General features: G+C 37.1%; 1 protein-coding gene across 1 annotated transcript in view; it reads right to left on the reverse strand.

Annotated features, from left to right (window-relative positions):
- Positions 1-979: 979 nt before the first annotated feature.
- The window catches only part of Thsd7a (thrombospondin type 1 domain containing 7A), a 405,762-nt gene continuing 384,197 nt past the window's right edge, over positions 980-22,544 (reverse strand). The window contains exons 20-28 of the mRNA XM_060373993.1: positions 19,560-19,677; positions 19,181-19,326; positions 18,587-18,761; positions 16,158-16,331; positions 12,652-12,747; positions 9,987-10,069; positions 9,581-9,791; positions 7,174-7,261; positions 980-6,477 (exon numbers count right to left, since the gene is read on the reverse strand). Coding sequence (XP_060229976.1) covers positions 6,393-6,477; positions 7,174-7,261; positions 9,581-9,791; positions 9,987-10,069; positions 12,652-12,747; positions 16,158-16,331; positions 18,587-18,761; positions 19,181-19,326; positions 19,560-19,677 — 1,176 coding nt within the window. The 3' untranslated portion in view covers positions 980-6,392. The remainder of the gene's footprint in view (positions 6,478-7,173; positions 7,262-9,580; positions 9,792-9,986; positions 10,070-12,651; positions 12,748-16,157; positions 16,332-18,586; positions 18,762-19,180; positions 19,327-19,559; positions 19,678-22,544) is intronic.

Consider the following 22,544-nt stretch of genomic DNA (forward strand, 5'->3'; position numbering starts at 1 on the left):
TTCTCACTTTAGGCCAGTGAAAATAGAAAATAAACAGTATAGGCAACAGTAGAGTACCAAAAGCTTGGAACTTTGGGGGAATTCTCTGGTGTCTGAACCTTGCCATCTCTTTACAGGGAGCCCTGATAACCTGGAATTTGTGGAAGCATTCATCAGTCTCCTATCCCTAGGGTCGTTTTTATTTCTTTCTCTGTTTGGGCTCAGCCACCTAGGCTTTTCAGCTTACCATTTTTTCTTTGTCATTAATCAGGCATTCACCAGCTTTTTTTTCTTATTATGTGTTGAGCGTCATTCTAAGCAAGGAATAACATAGATAAGGAACTGGCTTCTCCCATGTGCTGAAGCAGAGGTGGCAACATCAACAGGCAAGATGAAAAGAAAATAAGCAAATAAAGGAAATTAGAGAAACACTGATTAAAGCAAAGAAAAGCAAGTGAGAGTGTAGAGTGATCAGAGTCACAGCGAGCTGCTAAGAAGAGGGGGTGTATGACTGGGGACTTCCAGCAAGGGAGGGGCTGCTGTATAAGGTGAGGAATTCTAGGCAGCGGTGGAAGGGGGGTGACATTCCCCCCATTTTTAGTGGACTGTGACCTAGTCTGTGTGGTACTGTGCTCCAGGGTGAGTGCAACAGAGAGGCAAGAGAGCTAGAAAGGAAGTACACAGCACACAGAAAACGCAGCCCGGCGTTCAGGTTTGGCTCTTTATGGGCAGACACAGCCTGTGTTGTAGTCTTTACCTGTCCTCTGCCAGTGTCCTGCTAACTGATCAGATATCAGGAGGCCTTCGAACCATGACAACTCATCTGGTAGGCCCATCAGCTGACTTTTAAAGGGAAATCTGAATTTCCCAAACGTTCTATATTGGAACTGCAAACAGATGACAAAACCAAAACAAAGAAAGGTAAGACCTGGATACCCACTAAAGTGTTTCTATCCATGAATAAGCAGATGATACAAACAAAGCACAGACTCACACACAGTTAGAATGAAAATGACTTCCGGATTTATGTTTGTCAGCAATATAGGTATTTACAAATAACCCATATGAAAATGTAGAAAAGCACATTACATCTGCACACGCCATCCACATTAGTGCATAAAGCTTGGTGACAGTATTTGACAATCTGCAGTTACTTGTACATAGATATTTTGTGCATTAAAACAGAAGTATACATAATTTAAAATAAATTACATTACATAATTTACAAAGTAATATTAACAAAGGATTCACAGACAGTTGCCTCCTTACTCCAACAGAATAAATATTCAGGTAGTTAAATTAACAAAGGAGTGCCCGCTTAGAGCCATATAATTTAAAGAAAAATAGAGTATAAATTCGATAAAATAATATTTTACTGTGTGGGTAATGATTTTCTCAAAATTTTTGATAAAAATGGACATCAAAAAGTACCAGAAAGGGAATCTGAATGTTTACTTTTACAAATAGACACAAACAGATTATAGAAAAATAGCCAGGGAGCTTATTGAGGCTCAGAACTAGGTAATACATAAGTTATTACCTATAGAAAGAAAAGGAACTGAAACAACTATGAAACAGAACAGCAAAACTTATAGCCAGTTTTAGTCTAAGTAAAGTAGGTGTTTGCATACTGTCAAGGTGGCTTGCTTCAAACATGTTCAGATTTATGGTGTGGCTTGACAGAGCAGAAAAAAAGAAGTGCACATTTAACACTATTTGTTTAACATTTGTTTTATTTATTTTATATCGCAGACATAACCGCTTTCTACTGTCTTTGCAAGAATGATTCTTACCACATGGCAAATGATCTTATTGATAAAAAAAAAAAAAGAAGAAAAAGAAAAACAAAAGGAAATACGAGAGAAAGAGGAAGCCACTTGCTTGGCCTACACCTCAGTGTGGACATCAGCAGGACATCTGAGGGTAGGTCCAGGGGATCATGTAAGGGACAGGGAGATTCTGCTCTAAGCCCAAACTCGATCCTCCAGGGTCCTTGTTCAGGGAATGCTGGCCTGCCTCCTCCTTCATGGGAAACTGGACAAACACATTTGAACTAGGAAACACTTAGAAAAAATGAGATCCCAGGACATTCTGCAAGCATGATTTCTGCAAATCTATTCAAACTCTAAATCTCCCCCAAAATAGGCTGTGTTTTGTTCACTACTTACAGGTATGGGCTTTTCACTGTTACTTACGGTGGGAAGTGAACAAAGATTTTAGATGAAAATAGGGGGAATGAGAGAACACTGGCTAATAACAATGTTAGTGTAAAAACTGTCATTTTCCTACCGAGGATTTTATTTTTATTCTTCTTTCGATATGACTTCTGCATGACTCTTCTTTACTCTGTATTCATTGCTTTGGACAAGTGCAGTACACTTAAATAGAGATATTTATACTCTGACTGACGGTACGTTTCCATAGGAAGAGTTAGTAAATATGTCGCAGTTTTCCTGATAAATGTTTGCACACATTTTGTGGAAGGTGGTTTGGAGGGAGGTAGACAAGGCAGTATGAAAGGAGTTAGAGAGAGTAGGCAGAGAAAAGCATCACATCGGACCAAGGATACAGTGAGCTAGAGGAGGTTAAAAAAAAAACTGATTGGAAAGTGCTACTCTCTTCCTTCAGAAGCAATGGCTTTATTCTGAAACACCCAGGAACTGGACAGTTCTGACCAAGCCACTGTGACCATTGCCACCCTTCACAGCATATCCTGCCACCCAGAGCCCCCAAGGAAAAGTACTGAGCAGGCTTATAAAGAATCTATAGTGATGTGTTCCAGTGCAAATGCCTCTCATGAAGCATGCGTTTCTTCTTTTCGATGTCTTAGTTACCTATGTATACAAAAGCCATTACTAATTTTAAGTATCCTTCAAAGTGTCTTACATGTACTTAACTCAATAAATATGTCTCTTTATAAGTAATTTGTGCCTTATTATATATGTAATTAAAGGCATGCTTTAAGATGCTCCTTTTCAATTAGCTTAAGCTACACTCAAAAGGGTCTTGAAATAGAGCTTATAGTCAGTATACTGGATAGGCATAGATGAATAGGCAAATCATTCCCTTTTAAGGGGGATCAGCCATGCCATTCTTCCTAGAACAATCCAACAAAACTCCATAAATGTCTGATTTTGTTCATTCTTTTAAAAAATCAAGTAGAAAAATCTCCCTTTGTTCCTTCATTTCTTTCTTCCTTCATCCATTTGTTTGTTTCTTTCCTCCCTCCTCTTTTCCCTCCCTCCCTCTCTACCTCCCTCTTCTTTTCTTCCTGTCCTTAGACTGTCTTGGGAAGGCAAAGGGGTCACCAAAGAAGTTTTCACTATTTCCCTCTTGGATTATTAGATTTAATAAGAGAGTAAAGTTCTGGTGAAATTCCAAGATTTATTTCCCTATAAACTCAAAAAAGCCATCTATACATGAATATGATAATCTCCTATTTGCCCACATTATACAAATCAGTACATTCTCCTTTCCATTTTTCTGACCATAGGACACATGGTATTAATTTATCCTAATGATGACTATCAAATATGTTTCTCTAGCATGAATATAGTGTTTTAAATAAATTATTCACAAACATCTTCCATCTTTACAATACTTTGTAATTTTTGATTTCTCAACTTATTTGATCATTATATCCTAGGTAAGAGAGTACTGACTTATCTTGTAATTAATTGCATTTTATAAAATACCTTAAGTGTAGCTTGAGTAAGAAAAAAAAAAAAAAAACTGCCGGTGTGGTGGCCCATGCCTTTAATCCCAGTAGTCGGGAGACAGAGGCAGGCAGATCTCTGAGAGTTCAGGGCCAGATTGGTCTACAAAGTGAGTCTAGGACAGTCAGAACTGCACAGAGAAACCCCATCTCAAAAAAAAAAAGAAAGAAAAGAAAAGCAAAGAAATCTTATTTTATTCCCTGTCTCAAGTCTGCTAGGTGTTATACACACTTCATTAGATTGTTACAGTTTTTCAGCTAACCAAATACATTATGTTTCCACTATTTTGACTGGACAGAGCTTATTTCATCAAAACAGATCATCCTGAAGATTATTTGGAAGTCTCTGATATTGTGTGTAAACTATTACAGTTTCAGAATAACGATATTATCCTCCCTTCCTCTTTAATGCTTTACCTCAATTAAATCCTTGGCTTAAAATGAAATTTCCCTTTCTATTTGCTCTCTTTGAAATGACATATATCACTTAGTGTATTATATCTGGCATAAATAAAAAATGCTTATCACATTTTGCTCATATCGAATTAGACATAAAGATTTTCATTTGGGTGAATTACAACATCCTCTTACTGAGAATTCATTTGCAGAAAAAGTTGTTCTAATGGACAGCAGAGGGAGCTCACACCCAGTCTATGAAGGCAAGTCCCTCATTACCCAAACCACAATACAGACATGTTTAAGATAAATCAAATCACGTGTTTGAAATACTGAAAAACCTAATGGTCCTCACTCTACCAGAGGCTAATTGTGGTAGTTATTGCCAGAAATATGTTACTGCTTTTTCACTACACAGTTTAACTTTCCTTTTCAGAAGAAGTGAAATATATTCCACAGGGGCATTTCCTGGGCTACACCAGTGAACATGGAAATACTTCCCCTACAACGCTAAGGTAATGGCTATGAATTGTCACTTGTGAAATTAAACCCACGTGGTAGACAGAAAGCAGACGACTGAAAGCTAACAGTGATGTAGAGCTCACTCTAAAACACTTCTAGAATGTAAGGCATGTCAGCAAACTAAGACATGTAATTGAGCCTGCTGGCTTTGGTTGGAAAGAAAGTTCTACTGGAAAACAGCGTTTTCCTGCTGACCATCATCTCTGGCACCATCGCACAGTGGCAGTGTTGTGAGCTGAACTACAGACCTGACTGAAAAATTTTCTGTTTGATTTTTTTGCTTAAAGGGCTTGTGACCCTTGCTCTAGATATAAGCAAACCCTGGACAAGATTATTCACTCTTCTGTTTTTAAATTTTAGATTTTAAGAAATCATACTACTTCAGATTTCAGCCACAAAAAAGGCAAAGGCCGTGACTGTGAACTACAGCCTGCAAGACAGAATGTCTACCTCACAATGAAAAAGCAATTTAGGAAGACAGAAAAGCTAACAAATAATTCTGATTTCTTTCTGTTAGAAAAAAATCATTGATACACTATTTTTTCCATCTGCTCAAAATTACGAAGACAGCCAGTTCTTTTTTTTCTTTTCTTTTCTTCTTCTTTTTTTTAAACAAAGGTAACAAATATATAAATCTCATCATAAACAGCCTTCCAAGAGCAACTACAACCCGATCAAGGGGTTCCACCTTTTGGAGGTTGATGGGTTAGGGACGCCAATGCTTGAATTCTTGCCATGTTGTCAACTTCATAATAGCTGTGGTGAAAAGAAAGAGTGTAGACAGCAGGTGTAATAGCGGACTCTATCCCGTTACCATCAAGACTGAACTAACAACACTCTTCAGAGTACAAAGGCTTGCAGATGTCTCCACGGCACTCTTGGCACAGATGTCTTCATCCCGTATGAAAAGAGGCAGTTTCTATGGCAATACTGGTTAAATGCCTAGCATGCTGCACTAATATAGTGCAAATGTGCCTTCCATATAGCAAAAAAAGATGTAGGCAACCAGTGTGAAATTAGGGAAAGTAGAAATGTATTAACACAAGCTTATTTGTTTTCCAGACGATAACCACTAAAAAATACAGAACTTGAGGACTCTGTCTTCTAAGGCCAATACATGTCCAGCATTCACACATTGGAGAGAGACAAGAATAAAGTCTTATAAAATAGTTTGTCTCTGAAATGCAGGCCAATCAACCATGAAGCTACCATCAACCGTGAAGATGTTCAATTGTTTGATGGATTCTCCACCTCGCGTAGGGCTTAAGTTTTCTTCAGTGTTAAAAGTTGCTTATTAAGAGTTATATATGATGACATTATAATGTGGGTCATTCGATCGAGTATGCACGTTGTTATGGCAAAGTATAGAACTGTAGAGCCTTCAGTATGAACTCTTCATGCCAGAAAGTTGTCTGGGTTCGTGCTGCTAGCAGTCTTGCATCTGGCTTCCCAGTGGCCAATTTCCGCACTACTTTTTAGAGATCAAAGTAGTTTTTCCGCCCCCCCCCAATTGGTAGATTTCAGAAAAGATGACACAAAAACTCTCAAGACACAGCATGCATTCCACTGCATCTCCTAGAATTCTCAGTGCTGACTCTGTGTGTCAGTGGTACTGCGTTGAATATTCCCAGTGGGAGCAGGATGTTTTTTTCTTGATGATGGTGTTTGTAACAGTTATAGTTACTTAGAAATCACACATTTGAATACTGGCACTGGGGCCTCTGGATGTCTACTACAAAGGCAAGAGGCCAAGTCTGGCTGTGTCTAGGAGGATTTAGTGTTACATATCAGCATCTCCGTCATATGCTAATGTCAAAGGTTTGAGGCGGTTGTTTTGCCGTCTTTGGGGTTTCTTTGGCTTTTTGCTGTAGGAAATTCAGAAAAATTAGAAGAAAAAAAAAAGAAAGTCAGTCTTTCATTTCAAATATCATTGTTTTTGATAGACAAGCAAAACAAAACAAAACGGTAAATGCAAATTGCCCACCTACTTTCCCCATTGCCTTTTAGAATCGGACTTCATGATCTCTGAGTTTCACAGTTCCAGGAAGATGTGTTAAGCTATTTAACTATTTTGTAAAAGCCAAATTATTGAATTTCTTAGTTGATAACAACAGGAGTGATATTATAGTTTATTTTGAGTTTGTCCTAGAACTTTTATAAATAATGCACATTTACAAATACAGTTAAATAAGATTAATAATTATCCTAACATCTTCCTCTAGGGAAAACTCAATATATATTACAAACAATTGTACAATATGAAATATATATATATATATTTTACATACTATTTATGAAAAGAAACATACTATGGTATTTATTCATAAGAAAAATCTTGAAAAACTAATTTAGGACCTACCTGACTCATTTCCAGAATCTGAATGACTAAGATTCAGTAGGTAGATCTTAGTTAGGTTCTTTCTCTAATCTTGAACTTAGTTTTTAAATTTAGAACTTTGTGTAAGGATGGAGTAGACACACTAGTGTGTCAAACCAAATTTTTTTTTTAAATAACAATCTTATATCTCCCCTTAGATCCTGAAATATATTTAAACACTCACCAAGCTAGATAAATCATGGAGACAATGAAGACTAACAACACAAATGCCCCAGCTGCGACGCCATAAACCCAGGTCTTCAGTTTTCCATCTAAGAAGAATAGATATTAGTTTACATCAGTTTGGAACATATATGACTAGTTTGAACTATGGCTCACGACAAGTACTTACGACTATGTCTCTTGAAGACTCAAATTGATTCTTTCCCAGCACAGTCCTCACTAATGTAAAGCAGCTACGAAAGTTAAGCAGCACTGCATTCAAGACAAATGAGCAACGGAAACAGTCGGAAAGCAACAAATTGTGTTTGCGTTCTGATGCCCAGTTCATGTCTAAACTCTATATGAAATCTTACCTTAAATTCAGTATGTGTATTGTTCTACTCCCATATGCTTTGGCTTTCCCACCTATTTCTAGAATGACACATTATATTACAAAGATAAAACATAATGCAGCTTTTGAGAAATTCATAAAACTTGGAGTTGATCCAGATGGGCACTTGAGCATTCCCTATCATTTAAACTATTTTATACCTGATGAAATTTAACACGCTAATTTATTGGTTCTGCAATTAAATAGTGTGTTTTGACAATAATAGAATTTGTAGAGATTATCAGGCAGAATAACATAGCAAAGGATATTTTTTAAATGTCTCTTTTCTAACTTTCCTGATATGTGTGATCAATTATGACAGGGCTATGCTAGTTCAGTTTTTGAGCATCTTTATCCTTGATGTGTTCTTGAAGCATTCTTGAACTGTCTTTGAAGTATGTAGGTAATACTCATATCATATTGTGATGTGAGTATTATACAGTTAATGGACAAAAATGACCCTATGGAGACTTATTCAATATTTATAAAGCATCAAATGATAATTAGTACTAGGTATTTTGCTTATTAGAGGTTCATTTACTGGGAATAAGTTTAAATAATATTCTAAATATCATTTCCCTTTAAATCTGGAGATTTAAAATTTGTTTTTTTTTTGTTTCTTTTTCTTCTTTCTTGCTTTCTTTTTTTTTCTTTATTTCTTTCTTCTTTTTCATTTTTTTTTCTTTCTGAATTGAATTTAGGATCAAAGTCCTATTCTACTGGGTTTCTTTGCTGTGAAAATTATTTAACAAATAAACAAATGACGTCTTTTGTCAGAATATGAACGTCTTTACTATTTTAATATATTAATTTGGGGGAAATTATTAGTCAAAGTCGAATTTTTTAACCTGAGAAAAATTGTTCCTGTTTGTGGAGATCTATTCAGATTCTTAGTTAAGGTCAAAGTTGCTAATGATAATTTTCTCTCCTAAGCTGGAGAGGAGTTCCTTATACTTTTACAGACAAATCAGCTTTTCAAATCTCAATTGTGTTTTCAGCTAAGAATCCAATAAAAGCAGTGATTATGAATAAAGGTACTCATACAGATATTTAAAACTCCTTAAAAATTCAATATTGGTTCTCTAATAAGAGAAACACTTTTACCTACTGGATCATAAACAGAGGTGTGAAAATTTCTTTCTTCATTTATTGTGTTTCTAATGGAATTATAGAGTTGACCATGTCTGGCTGTGCATGGATCGTCTCCATGGTGACAGGGAAAGAGCCAGAACATGTGTTGCTTATGGCACACCTGTAGGATGCTTTTTGTACCTGGAGACACGTGTGTATTGTCTGTTCCAGTTAGGGAGAGAAGGTGAGCTAAGTAGAGGGTAGCACTTGTTCACGTGTGCAGGCTTAGTCCTGTGTTGGATTCAAGTCTGCTCCTGGCTATACAAAGAAGACCTGTCGTAGTATGACAAGGCCCGGTCAGCCTCCAAGTTTGCATCACTCCATCAAGAAAGCAAGGCTCCGCTACTTCCTCTGTTCACTTGGCACTGGTTTAGATCTTGAGGGATCTGGGAACAGTAACTTTGGGGATGCTATTTATTGTCCTAGCAACCGAGTACCCTGGCACGGGACTGCATTTCTCATGCTTTTTTGGGGGAGGAGGGGTGTCCCATCACGGACTCTGTATGATAGTACTGAAAACACCAAATGCCTTTATAGTCTTATTTATCTCCATTGTAAATGACAGTATAGTTTTCCTGATTATTTGCACTATTACATTACTTTATGCAATGTGCATTTATTATGCATATAACTTTAGGACTGGGCTTGAGACAAGTAATAGCAACATTTTTGTTTGTTTGTTTGTTTGTTTTCTGAAGAAAGTAATTTAGTTTCGATGAATTTTGGGCACGGGTATTTTCTTTTTACAACAAAAATAAACGTACGTAAAGATAGCTGCACTGTTAAAATGAGAACATGGATTAAGAAATAATCATGGATTTGAAAAGGTTTATTGAGAGAACAAATCCCGCGACATTGGTGCAATGTCTGTGTGAAAAGTTGTGTGCTCAGTGTCTGGGTGCTTCACCTGGTCCAAACGGCTGTAGAAACCACGTTCTGCCCCGGCCGGCTGGGTTCCTGGAGGGCTGGGTTGGGTGAACGGCCCGACTGGTTTTCACATCTCCTCGTTTGTCCTCCACAGTGGGAACCACCACCACGGGGATAAGTGTGCACTGCTCAAGGGTGCTGTTGGAGGACATGACTTCCGTGTACCCTTCCTCGCAGCGGCACGCCTTCATCTGCAGGACGACAGGGAGGTTCACGAGGGTGGTGAGGATTGTTTACTCAGTTAAAAAAGACGCTTTGAGGTGGATGGGTTCTGCCTCCAGCCATGGCTTTTGTTGGGGGGTGGGCACAGGGGGAGGGGCTGTTTCAGACACGGCGGGGTGACAAACGACGGAGGTGACTTGCGGTCTTCAGGAAAGTGTACGTACCTCGCTACAGTACGAGTGGGGTTGACTACAGGGTGGGTTACAGGATCTGTCGGCATCAGGCTGGCTAGCCACCAAGCAGCCCCCTGCAGAACAGAAAATCATGTCTTAACAAATGGCTCCTCCTGCTGTGATAGAAATACACACTGTTAAACACTTGTCTTCACAGTTGGAACCACTGTGGAAGTTTCAAGAAGTTCTGCACTTGTGAACCGGCTGGCTAACCTCCATCTCTTTCATTAGGAACTTTGGGCGTTTTTACCCACATGCCAGCACTTCCTAAGTGTCCAAGATGCATCGCCAGGGGCTGATTTTGTAGCCACTATATTTGAAACACTAATTTTATATAACCTATTTCTGATAGTAGTCCGAAAAAAATAGGTCATATAACCAATTTCCTCAAGCCAAGTCCAGCAACTGCAAACAGATTTGATTTAATTTTATAAGTATCTTTCTTGCCTATTCAAAATGGCAGTCGTTTTCACGTCCCTCAAAGTAAGTTTTCAATTTACTTGACCATTATGCAAATTTGTTTATTATAGCTCGTATTTATTTTTGAGAAAAATCACTATTCTTGTTGTTACTCCCACATACTTTGTGGATGATTGGAGGGAGACCAATGTGTAACCACCAGGTCTTTTGCTTGAGCTATTTTCCAAATTTCCATTGAAATTAATCTCTCTATTTTTTTCACATAATACAGTCTGTGTATTGCCAGTTATGGCACTCTTGAAGATGGAGACAGTTGTCCTAAAGAAACAATATTGGTGACAAAGGTGGAACTATATTTACTCAAACAATTTTTACTCATCACAATCGCAACAAAACCCTAGCCAAACAAATGATTTTTTTTTTATTGAGCTCATGGTCTTTTAGATTAGTCAAAGGTTCTCATCCTCACTTCTTTGTTTTTCTTTTAATCTTATAAATACTTTTTTAGATTTTCATTCATTCATTCATTTAAAAAAATACAACAAAATAAAAGTAATACAGCAAAAACCATGACATCACAAAAGCAGTGAGTCATTGCAAAGCAAGTTCAGTTTAGTGCTCATACTGTCTACTACTCAATATATGAAGAAGAAAGGAAAGCAGTTTTATGGGTTTATTATAAAGACAATGTATAAATTAAGCCAATTCCTCCCCATAGGTAATGGACTTTACATTTGTTTTCATAGAGAAACTCATCTAAACTGTGGGAGAAGAATGCAGCTAGAGTTGATCATAGGTCATTTACAAATTGGCTTCTTGGCAACAAAGAAAATAATTGTATACACACTTTGTGGTATCGAAAAGAAATTTGAACTATGATTTATACTGATCAGTCTTTCCCGGATCTGATAAGTGAATGACGCCTGGGGACACCTGTTTTAAAATGGCTGCACTTCCTTGCCTATGCTTTCATCGTCCATTCCTCTTAGAATGGAGTTTGGGCTGACTGCCTTCTTTGCCTAAATAATACTTAAGACAGCAAAGAGTTTCCTGGTAGAAGTTTTTTTTTTCTTTTCTATTATGGATTAGATTCAATGAAGATGCTATTATCAAAGCCTTTTTGGTACAGCTTTTATTCACACAAAAAGCCCCCACCTTCATAAGAATATAATTTGCCATTCTGTTCTGGCTTTCATAGTGAGGAAATAAGTAATTAGGTTTTCAATAAGCCTCGGTCACTTGAAATTCAATATAAAGGTTGATGTTTTCCAAGAAGTGCATTGATCCTGGCTGGTTCTCTGATCTTACTGTATATGTGAAGGTGAAATCACAAGCAGGCTTTACTCGGGGGCACCCTGATACCTACTGCTTTGTTTCTCTTGGAGAAGAGTTGAAACAAGAGCTCCAAGCCAGCAGGTACCCTGGCCAGCTGACAGTCAATACTCCTCTTGCCTCTGATGTGGAGACTCCTGACAACTGAATTATTTTAAAGTGATAATTAAGGAAAAACAATTTAAATTTGTGTTTATGTGTCCAAAGTGGGGTTCTGTTTCTGAGCTTAAGTTTTATTTTCTATGAAATTTACAGGCTATTCAACACATATGCAGTCCGAAGCTTCTTTTCTTTTTAATTGGTGTCTTGGATGAGCCCTTGAGTTCACTGGGCTCTGACAAAGAACGTGTAGATTAAAGCAGTCAATTGAGGGTATCTGTCAAAATCCTCTTTTGAATGTTTTCTTCGGAAGTGTAATGATTGTTTGTGATGAGAACACAGCTAATATCCCTCTAAGATGCCCTGGCTTTGGATATATTGACAAAACTTCCTTATTAATGAAGAAAATGTCTTAAAAATAGATTTGCTAATTCATGCAGATTATGTTTATATATACATACTCCATTGGTCTGTGTCATCATCAAAGCACAACAGCAGAAACAGTGAAAGGCATAATTATTATTTTCTTTGCGTGGAGTAATTTGTTAGTGTGTAAAATCTCCGGTGAAAATTCAGGAGAGCACTTAAATTTACTTAATAGAGTTGAGCAGTATTTCAGTTAAATATGTTCTAATGGTATTGTCAAAGGGGATAGCTAAGAGGGAACGTGAGGTATTCTGAAAGAAAATAATTTATCACTGGCCACCATACATGTGTGCAACATGCATTTGTTGATCCCAATGATGTGTTAACTCCATATGCATTACAGGAAAAATTCAAAATGGAGACGATGTCGGTGTTTTACCTGTTACATTTACGCCATCTGACCTTTGGCACCAGACGGTTCGAGAGGACCCCTTCCAAGCACTGGCCATCCATTTATACTCATAACACTGTCCATCTGCAGGCACAGAGCAAGCGCTGATGTTACATTACTCAGGACCATCATGAGAGAGAGAGAGAGAGAGAGAGAGAGAGAGAGAGAGAGAGAGAGATACTAATGCGTGTATGAGCAACTTAAAGGGGGTGTGTGATGTCTATTGCTGAAGACCACAACGGCAAGGGGATGCCTGGAAGCTGAAAACAAGTTCGGTAAAACTGCGGTTATCAACCTACCTCCTCCCTCATGCTTCATATCTATCCTGCTACCTTGTCAGACCATGGGTGTGTAATTTAATTTATGGCTTATTTCTAAAGATTTAGAGTTTTTTTTTTTTTACCATAATATGGAATGGGGAACATATAGACAAAGACAGAAAATAACTAATATTAATTAATAAAGTTAATATTTTATTCAGAATACAGTTTCACAGTATATCATATTTTATATAATTCAAGATCTTATTTATTATTGTTACACTCAAACTCTTTGCAAGTGGTTTTTAACGCAAGTGTATTTTAACTACCGCATAGAATTACATTGTTATCAGGCAGTACAATGTGTTCCATGTTTTCTTTGGTCATGTTATTTTAAATTCCTGCCATTAGTAAATGTCTTGTAAAGGGAGCCAGGCTGTCTCTGACGTGAACTCTGTTGCCTGCTTACTGATCACTCCCCATCATGGCGATGCCTCACCAAGCCACAGGGGAAGAGGACATGTTCAGTCCTGATGGGACTTGATATGAGTGGGTCGGGGGGCTCTTCTTATCTGGGGAATAGGAGAGGAGGTTTGGGGGAAGAGGGAGGGAAAATAGGGATGGGAAGAGAGGAGGGAGTGGGCTACGATAGGGATGTAAATTAATTAATCAATTAATTTTAAAAAACAGAAAAAAATAGAAAAATGCCACGTTGGGTAGGCTCCAGCAAATGTGTTGCTGCTTTTAAAATATAAATATCTAGAAGAGAAACCTCCAGTATAACCATAAACAACTTTAACTTTGCTAAATATTGTCATCTTTCTCACTACAGGGCAAACATTTAAGCACCCAACTGTAATGGTGATTCTAATTGCTCTCCACATTCTGGAAGACTAAAAGTAAAAGTTAATTTGTTTTTACTCAGTCTTGGGTGTGTAAAAATCCTGTTTTATCATAATAAAATAAGTTCTTTGATGACTGAAGCTACCAAACAGTTTCAATAATGTTTTGGCTTTCCTCTGATAAGAGGGGCTTATTGCTATTTCAGCCATCGTATTTCCTATTGACACCCACTCCTTTACTCGCTGAAATGAGTTGTTAAATTTAAGTCGTGTTTATCAAAGTACATATCAGACTGTCTCGATGTTCCAGAAGAGTGTGCGGGGTGTCCCTTGTTCAACCACATGCTTGTCGGTAAGCCTAGATTCGCTCTGAGGTTCTCCATCCTAGCCTACTAGGGCGATTGTTTCATGATTGGCAAGCCACTGCTTAAATATCAGTGGGTGGAGCGACTCAAAATGAACAGTGGCCTCTTCTCCTGAGTGTTGTTTTCAAACAGTTCTTGCCTTGTTTTGCCTTTAATAGGCCCAAATTAATCTTAGGATCCATTTTCTTAGTAACCTGTTCAAAGCATATGGAATTTATAAGTAATATTTACACATATTGTGTATGTAAAATTCGTGTTGTGGCATTGGAACTTCTCATTCATGAAAATGGCCTTTCACCCCAGTATTTTATCCCTTCATGCATTTCAGTTAGGATTTTCGGTTTCATGATACATATCTGACGTCACCTTTGTTAGATATAGGTATAGCTTAAGCATAGTTTTCCTTTTCTAGTTAAAATTTTATCATTGACTTTTGTTGGTAAATAAATACTAATTGTTTCATAAGCTTATCAATCACGAGTCTAAGCTTTCTTCCTTACTTCCAAATACTGATGTAATGAATGTGAACATTTCCTCCAAAGGTTGCATTACAGATGTTTATAGTACGTGGCATCGGCATCCATTCACATTTTATACTACATTCTGTGTGAATATAGACTTAATACGTCGGAAGTTTTAGGAGTTGTGGAATCTGTGGCATGGCTTTTCTGTTACTGTTGATAAATTATAACATTCTAAACTATCTTCATTTACATTGTTATGTTTATCAGCAAAACTTCTTTATGGATTATATTTTCAAAATCATTTTCTGTTTGTAGTAATGCAAAACTTGCCCTCTTTCCCCCTTACCAATTGGCCGTGAGTGTTCATTTTGTTACTTTGTCATCTCATTATTTCTGCAGACTGTCTATTTTCTCTACTCATCTAAGTAGGCTGCAGCCTACTTCCTTTTTTCCCTGCTTTTGAAATTTTAATTAAATATAATTACATCATTTCTGCTGTCCATCTCCTCCACTCAACCCTGTGCATGTCCTTTCTCCTACTCCTTCTCAAATTCAGTCCTTTAGTATTACCCTTACAAATCTACTTCTTATTAAAGTAGGTTGAGTCATCTAGTTTATTAGTTTGCATTGTAAGTTTCCTCTGCATCCTAGGTCTCCTCCTCCAGCTTTTCGATATTAGGTGACATTTTCTATATCGGTTACTATTGGTTATATGTCACAATTATTAGCCTATAGAGAATGAAGCTGAGATGTTGATCCTTACGTTCTCCACTAGATACTAAGTCTTTTGCTGTTATCTAGATGCCAGCATGCTCTAGACTGTGGGAGGGTAATGCCCTGAGGTTCTGGATATGGAGTGTGCTGCAAATGCTGCGGAAATGGTCTGTCTGTGCGTGTGCACGCATAGACACATGAATATGTATACACTTTATGCTCTGCGTCCAATTGTTGTAAAGTGAAGACTGTTGATTCCTACAAGTGAACTGATTTATCAGTTTCTTAGACTATATTAAAGAGTTAAATTTTGCTGTGTTTAGTAGGTTCTTTTTAATATTTTTATATGTCTTAAACAAATGGAAAATGTTAGATTTATGTTTGTTCCTTGTTGGCATAAGTATACAATCAGTACTCCCAATTTTCCTAGGCTTCTGAAATTTTTGAAACTAGGAAACAGTTTTACAATATCTGACATTTTAAAACCAGAATTTCTCTTTCTCTGTCTCTCTCTTTCTTTCATGTGTATGCATATAGAGTCTAGAGGCATATAAATGAAGGCTACAGGACAACCTCCAACACTGTTTGGGACAAAGTCTAGCTTTTGTTTGCTGTTGAGTACACCAGGATAGCTGGACCTCATGCTTCTAGAAACTCTTCTGTCTTCCGTCTTTAGGGATTCAAACTCAGGTCTTTATACTTGCGTGGCAAACACTTTGCCCACTGAATCATATCCTTAGCACCTCAGAATTTTACTTTTATTTTAATTCCCAACTGTAAATAGAAATCTAAAAATTTTCAGTAATTCAACAAACCAAATGAATCGATTTTATGAATTGAAACACTCACCATCACATGATTTTGTTTCTAACATCTGCTCTGGGCACAGATGTTGATTCTCCAGTTCTTGTATAATCACTGCTCTGGATCGGACCTGTATTCCACCAAAACCAAGGTCTTCACCGTTCACACAGGTCAACTGACACAGACTCCATGAAGTCCAGTCATTCAAATAACAGTCACCTGTATGAAACAGTCCATTAACTTAGAGCCATAGGGAACTGTGATGCAGACACTCATTTTGAGTCTCACCGTGCTGGTCCATCTTTGTAAGTGCTAGTTATACATGATATTTATGATATTTGGATAAACATAATAATTATCATTTTATAGGTAGTAAATGTGTTATTTAGAGTAGCTGGGTGGTCTCTGGGTGAATTAATGTTATCAAACAGAAGCTATGGCCTGAAGGAGTTTGCCAGTATGAATGTTTCCTAAGAGATGGATAGATAGATAGATAGATAGATAGATAGATAGATAGATAGATAGAATTTGGTTAAAAGCTAACATGACATTTGTTGTTATTGTAAAGGGGGCCAGTAAAACTTAACAATAGAATGTGTCTCTAGGTATTCATAAATTTAAATAGGCTTGAAATTCAAGGTGGGAGAGCCCATGCTTATATGCCATTATTTTTTTTTTCTTCCCAGAGGAGTCCAGCTGAGGCAGGCTAGTGAGAAGTTGCTATTGGAACTGACACTGGATATTTCTTCTAATATACATCTCTAATCGACAACACACCCTCTGAGGAAAATATGTAGTACATGGAAAATGTCAAATACCACAAATTCATAGTAAGTTTCTACAGTCTGATTATATGTCTATGCAATCAACATTTAATCAAAAACAGACCATTCCCAGAATCTCAGAACCCCTCCATGTTATACATGGTATCTTATCATATATACCTTTTACATCCATCATCTTTCGCTCACTCATGTTTGTGAAATTTATTGTATGTTTAAGTAGTTCTATTTTGAAACTCTTGTGAATATTGAAGCACAGCTTGTATTGAACATATATGTTACATGTGTGAAATTGTTGGGTATATGCATGCATAGGAATAGAATTGTATCATGGATCCATGTATTCAACATATTTTTACCATTTTGAGAATAAGGAAGATTTAGTGAAACATGTCGGTCACAAACTATCTTCCATTCAACTTTTAACTACTTGCTTAGTGACAGCGTTAATTTTGGTGAAGATGACCCCACAAGGGGCTTTACCACTTTAAGTATTCCATCCATCACTTATGCTGGGTATGACTAGACTACACAGCATTGCTAAGAAACGTGATTAATGAAAAAAGTTCTTGTATCGTAGGCTAGAAATCCTGGCAACCCAAAAATTATCCATATGCACATATAGGATAGCATTATATTGGACAATATTATTATTACCCTCTAGGAACTGTCCCTATATTATTATTCTGCTAAATAGATATGGTATTAAAATGACTCCTAGTTACTGAATGCTTTTTCCATAGAATGTTACATCTGTCAACGCTAATCAGAGAAGCTTCTCCCTGAAGTAAATGGTGATTAATAAAGACCCACAACTAGGCAAATTATGAAGAATAAGAGACTTTGGATTGCTCAGCCTTAAACTAAATAGGATGTCTATATTACATTCTTCCCCTCAAAGTTCAGGTATCTTTATAGAAAATGGTGTGGAGAGTTTGTGAGTTTCACAGTTGGTGGATGACTTCAAGGAAATAGGGTAGATGTACATGTAAAATCCACAATGCTGGTGAATGCACACACAAGACACGCCCAAAGTCAAGCCAAACAAAATTTCAGCATAGAGGGACAGGGAAGTGGGTATATAGACCCACTCTTATCTGAAGAATGATTGGCATTTGATAGATGCTGAGGAAGGCAGAGCCAGTTTTCTTTAATGGTGTGACCTCTCGTGTATGAACCACACACTAGGGTAGCCCTCACACCCCAGAATAGTTGTCCAATACAAAGTAGACTCATGTGGTATAAAAAAAAGGGGGAGGCAGGAAAGACAGAGAGGAGAGAGTTAGAGATTACTCCTGGTAGTAAATATGCTTTTATATTTTGACCAAATCTATTGGAATAATAAATTTACAAAATATAAGTCAAAGGTGAAAAATGTTTTCTCCTAATCTATATTCTACTCTTTAAAGCTTACTGTGTCAAATTTGTGTAGTTTTCAAGACACATTATAGAGGGTTTGGGATACAGCCATTTAATAAGGTATTAAATACTTTAATATTTGATATCTTTAATAAGGTATTATCCCTGCAGTAATATAGTGCTCCTCTGACCCACAGGTATAGTATTGAGATTTTAGTACAGATATAACTGAAAAATATTGTTGACTTTCTTCACTTGGATTATGTACATAATTTTTTTTGACTCTGGTCCTAGGAAAATATCTCCAAAATATGAATTATGTTCTGTTGTTACCTGGGCAGGGCTGGGTGCAAGCTTCCTCCAGAACTATGTGTTTATTACCATCTATGATGAGCTCAACATCAGCACAGAACTCTTCATCCACCACTTTGCTGAAATCATCAGCTGAGCCATCACTCACTACACAAGAAATGTTCCTTGTCCTGGTTCCTTCTCCGCACTGGGCCTCCTGGAATGGAGGGAGAAATGGCTAATTAGAAAAAGAAAAATAATTCATTAGAGAGCTCGCGGCTTGCAGTCATCTCTGCATCGTTGATTTTGATTTATGAATAGCTAGAGAAGGGTTGGAAACCCCAGGGAAGAAGCCTTATAGGGCACAAGCTATAAAGCATACACTGAACAATTTATTTGCTTCCTAGACAAAGACAGGCAAATAAATTTTCATTAAAATGAATCTGTCTCCAAATGATTTTAAAAGTGTAGGACAGGGGGTGCTTGGTATCAAAACTAATTAAAGGACTGGGAAATGGCAAAGTCACTAAAATGTTAATGTGGAAACCGACCACCTCTAACTTGGAAATAGTTCTAGAACCAAGTCTCTGCGGATGAAGAATGCATGCATCTACACAGCTTGCTGAGATTTTATACCTGAACTTGGCATGGAGACCACTGGCCATACTGCCAATGATAGCATGGCTTCACTGGGCACGGCTTGGACTGTTCCATCAGGGAGGGGCAGGGCCTCCCATCACCTTGAAAGGGCTGGGTCACTCTTCGTCTTCTAATCATTTTTCCTTTAAAGAGATAAAACGATGAAACTTCAGTGTGATACCATAGTTGTACAAAGAGATACACATTTGGAAAGGGTATCATAGGTGTCTCTCTTGAGGAGACCTGGAGCAGGAGAAGCTCACATGTTTTTGGAAGGAAGACACCTATCTGTAGCATACCTGATATACTTTATAGCAAGAGAAAAGTTTTAAGTGGCTTTACCATTAGCTTAATACTCATTACAATGCAAACTAACCTGTGAGTCCACATGTTTGAGAACATTCTGACCAAGGAGACCAGTCAGAAAGCTGACAGTTCAAAGGGCATTCCACCGTGCAGGATGTGTTCATCTGCCAGTTCTTCTCCAGGCCAAGCTGAAAGAGGAGAGGCAGAAATGTTTGTGTGGGCAGGGACACAGAGCCATCAGTATTGTCAGTGGAAAAAGACATGACAAGGGAGACGAGAAGGTAGAGAGGAAAGTGTAGAATAGAGCATAGAAAGCAGTGGAAATGTAGAGAGGAAACTAGGGAGAGGCAGAGAGAATGAGAGCAAAGGAGCAGAAGAAAGCTGCATGGCATCGTAAAAACTCCATCATAAAAAGACAACAATTATCCAAACTGTTCAGATTATAAAATGGTTCAGCCCAACACAGCAGGAGACAAGGCAGACGGTGAATTCAGGGGCATACTGACTCTACACAGTTATAGTTTCTGTTAACATTTTCCATACATAGTAATAAAAATTCATTTTGCAAGTACATTGAATGTCCCTATATGAAGAATAAAAAATAGATAAAATTGCTTTGTAATATTTCAAAATAAAAAATATTGTCTATATATATATCTATAATTTTATCTTCCAGATATTACTTATTTTTAAGTACACAAGTTGCATTGAATAGGCAGATGGCACTAAACCATTTAAAACTAAAGATAGAATGTACTGAAAAAAGAATTTATATTCTCAGGTTTATCTCACTAACTGTGTTTGATTTATTTATTTGTTATTTTATTTATTTATTTGTGTGTATATGTGCTTGGCCTCTCATAATGTACCATTTTATTTGCAGTTTGGTCTTGTCATTGTGACTTACATATTATAGTTTGAAAGTACAAGAAAAAAAAGTCAAACTCATATGCCATATAGTCTAACCTTTGAAGTGAAATCAAATGTAAAAAGTAGCATTGAAATATAAATATTAATATTATAGCATTTTTCTTACCAGTAATTCTCAGAACTGTCAAAACCTTTTTCTTTTGCATGAAAAGAAGTTTACATTTTAATATCTGCACATATGTAAATGTGGTTATGAGAATAGCCATAGAGTATGGAATCAGACAAGAAACTACAAGAAGGGAACAAGATATGTTGAGGAAGGGAAGGGACACATGTGACATAAAAGAGCAAAGGAGGCCACTGGGGGTGGACGAGTAAAAGAGGTAACAAGATCCGAGAAAGTAAGGAAAATGCCATAATGAAGGCTAATGTTTTGAAGGCTGATATGAATATCCACACTTGTATTTTAGACTCAAATAGCAAGAGGATAACAAAAGAAATATTTTCTAAGCACTGCAATGTGTTTCAGCTATATTTAAATGTATGTTTTTCAGTGTGAGGATCAGATCTAAATAGCTGTACACTCCATCACTCAGCAGGCACTTACTATATTCTATGCTAGATATACTGGATAGTTTTGAGTATTCGGGATTTAAAGCTAATCTGTGTCACTAAAAGCCTCATAAGATTTAAAAAACAAACAAGCAAACAAACAAACAACAAAAAAACCAAGAGGGTGGAGAGATAGATCTTACAGTGTTCTGGTGAATCTAAAGGGTAACATTTATGATATGCTGTAGTTTCAGGAGAGAGTATTTAAAACATGATCAACTATTATTGATTTCTTTCATTAGAGAGTGTTTTGGCAATCAATTAGACTTTTAAACTCTGTTTCTTTCCCCCGCCTGATATTTATTTTACCTTTTTACTCTGTCTGTCTTTCCTTTCATCTATCTATCTATCTATCTATCTATCTATCTATCTATCTATCTATCTATCTATCTATCTATTCATCTACCTACCTATCAAAATAAAAAATATTATCAACATAAAGATCCATAATTTTATCTTCCAGATATTACTTATTTTTATGTTCACATAGATATGCGTATACCTATGCAAATCCTCTGTCTAAATCAACCCATTGATTCATATATTTGTTTTTAAATAAATTTTAAAAAATATACTTAGATTTCAAAGAATAGAAAAGAAGACACAGTGATTAGGCTCCATGAAGTCCCCCTGTCCTCTAGATCAGCCCCAACTAGTTTATGACAAGCCTGCTTCTGCTAAATCCAAGCCAATCCTTAACTGCCAAAGCTGGAAAGTCCTGTTCCTTGCTCAATCCATAATGAAAACTCAGCTTTGCAGCTACATGGGACCCCCCTCCCTAATCCACTGCATTGGATGGTGGGGAGTCCCAGCTTAAGCTGGAAATAAAGGCTCTTTGTTCTTGCAAAAAAAAATCTCAAAAACACCAAAGGGAAAAAAAATATACTACATGAATGCTAGTGAAGTTAACCCTAATTTTCCTCTTAGTTGGGCAGTAATGGCACATTTCTTTGTGGCTATTAGAGAAGCAGCAAGAGCTACCTACTGCTGCTGAACTGAATGCAGTGTTTGCACAGGGGTTGAGAGGTAGGTGGTCTGACCATTGTTTACAAAGAGCTCCATTGTTCAAGGAACCAGATGGAATCACAGGGATGTATAAAATGGTATGTATACTGTGTAATTCCCGCAGAGGGTAGCTTAGTTTTCCCGGAAAACAACATTTGCCAGGATGTTATGATTTGAACCTGTGGTTGTCCCTGCATAATTCACATGACATGAAGTGCTTTATGATAGTGTCCAATGCTTTGGGCTCTGCTTTCACAGGGGTCTCATTTCATGTTCCTGTAAGGAGGGAACTTCCTCAGGAATTTGCAAAAGAGACTACCCTAAGCCATCAGCTTGAGCAAGATCACAGAAGTTTGTGATTATTGTCCTAATCTTCACCTGGGACGTTTGTGATTATTGTCATCATCTTCACACACAAAAACACTGTTTACTGTTGGTTATATTGTTTAAAGGGCATAGTTTAAAAACCTGAATTTAACTTACATTAATCTAACATAGGAATAGGTCGATTTATGTCACAAGCGTTTACTGAGAGGCATTTATTGACTAAACAACTAGGTGTTTTCAG

Source organism: Meriones unguiculatus, chromosome 21 (assembly GCF_030254825.1).
Source record: "Meriones unguiculatus strain TT.TT164.6M chromosome 21, Bangor_MerUng_6.1, whole genome shotgun sequence".
In the NCBI taxonomy this organism is placed as follows: domain Eukaryota; kingdom Metazoa; phylum Chordata; class Mammalia; order Rodentia; family Muridae; genus Meriones; species Meriones unguiculatus.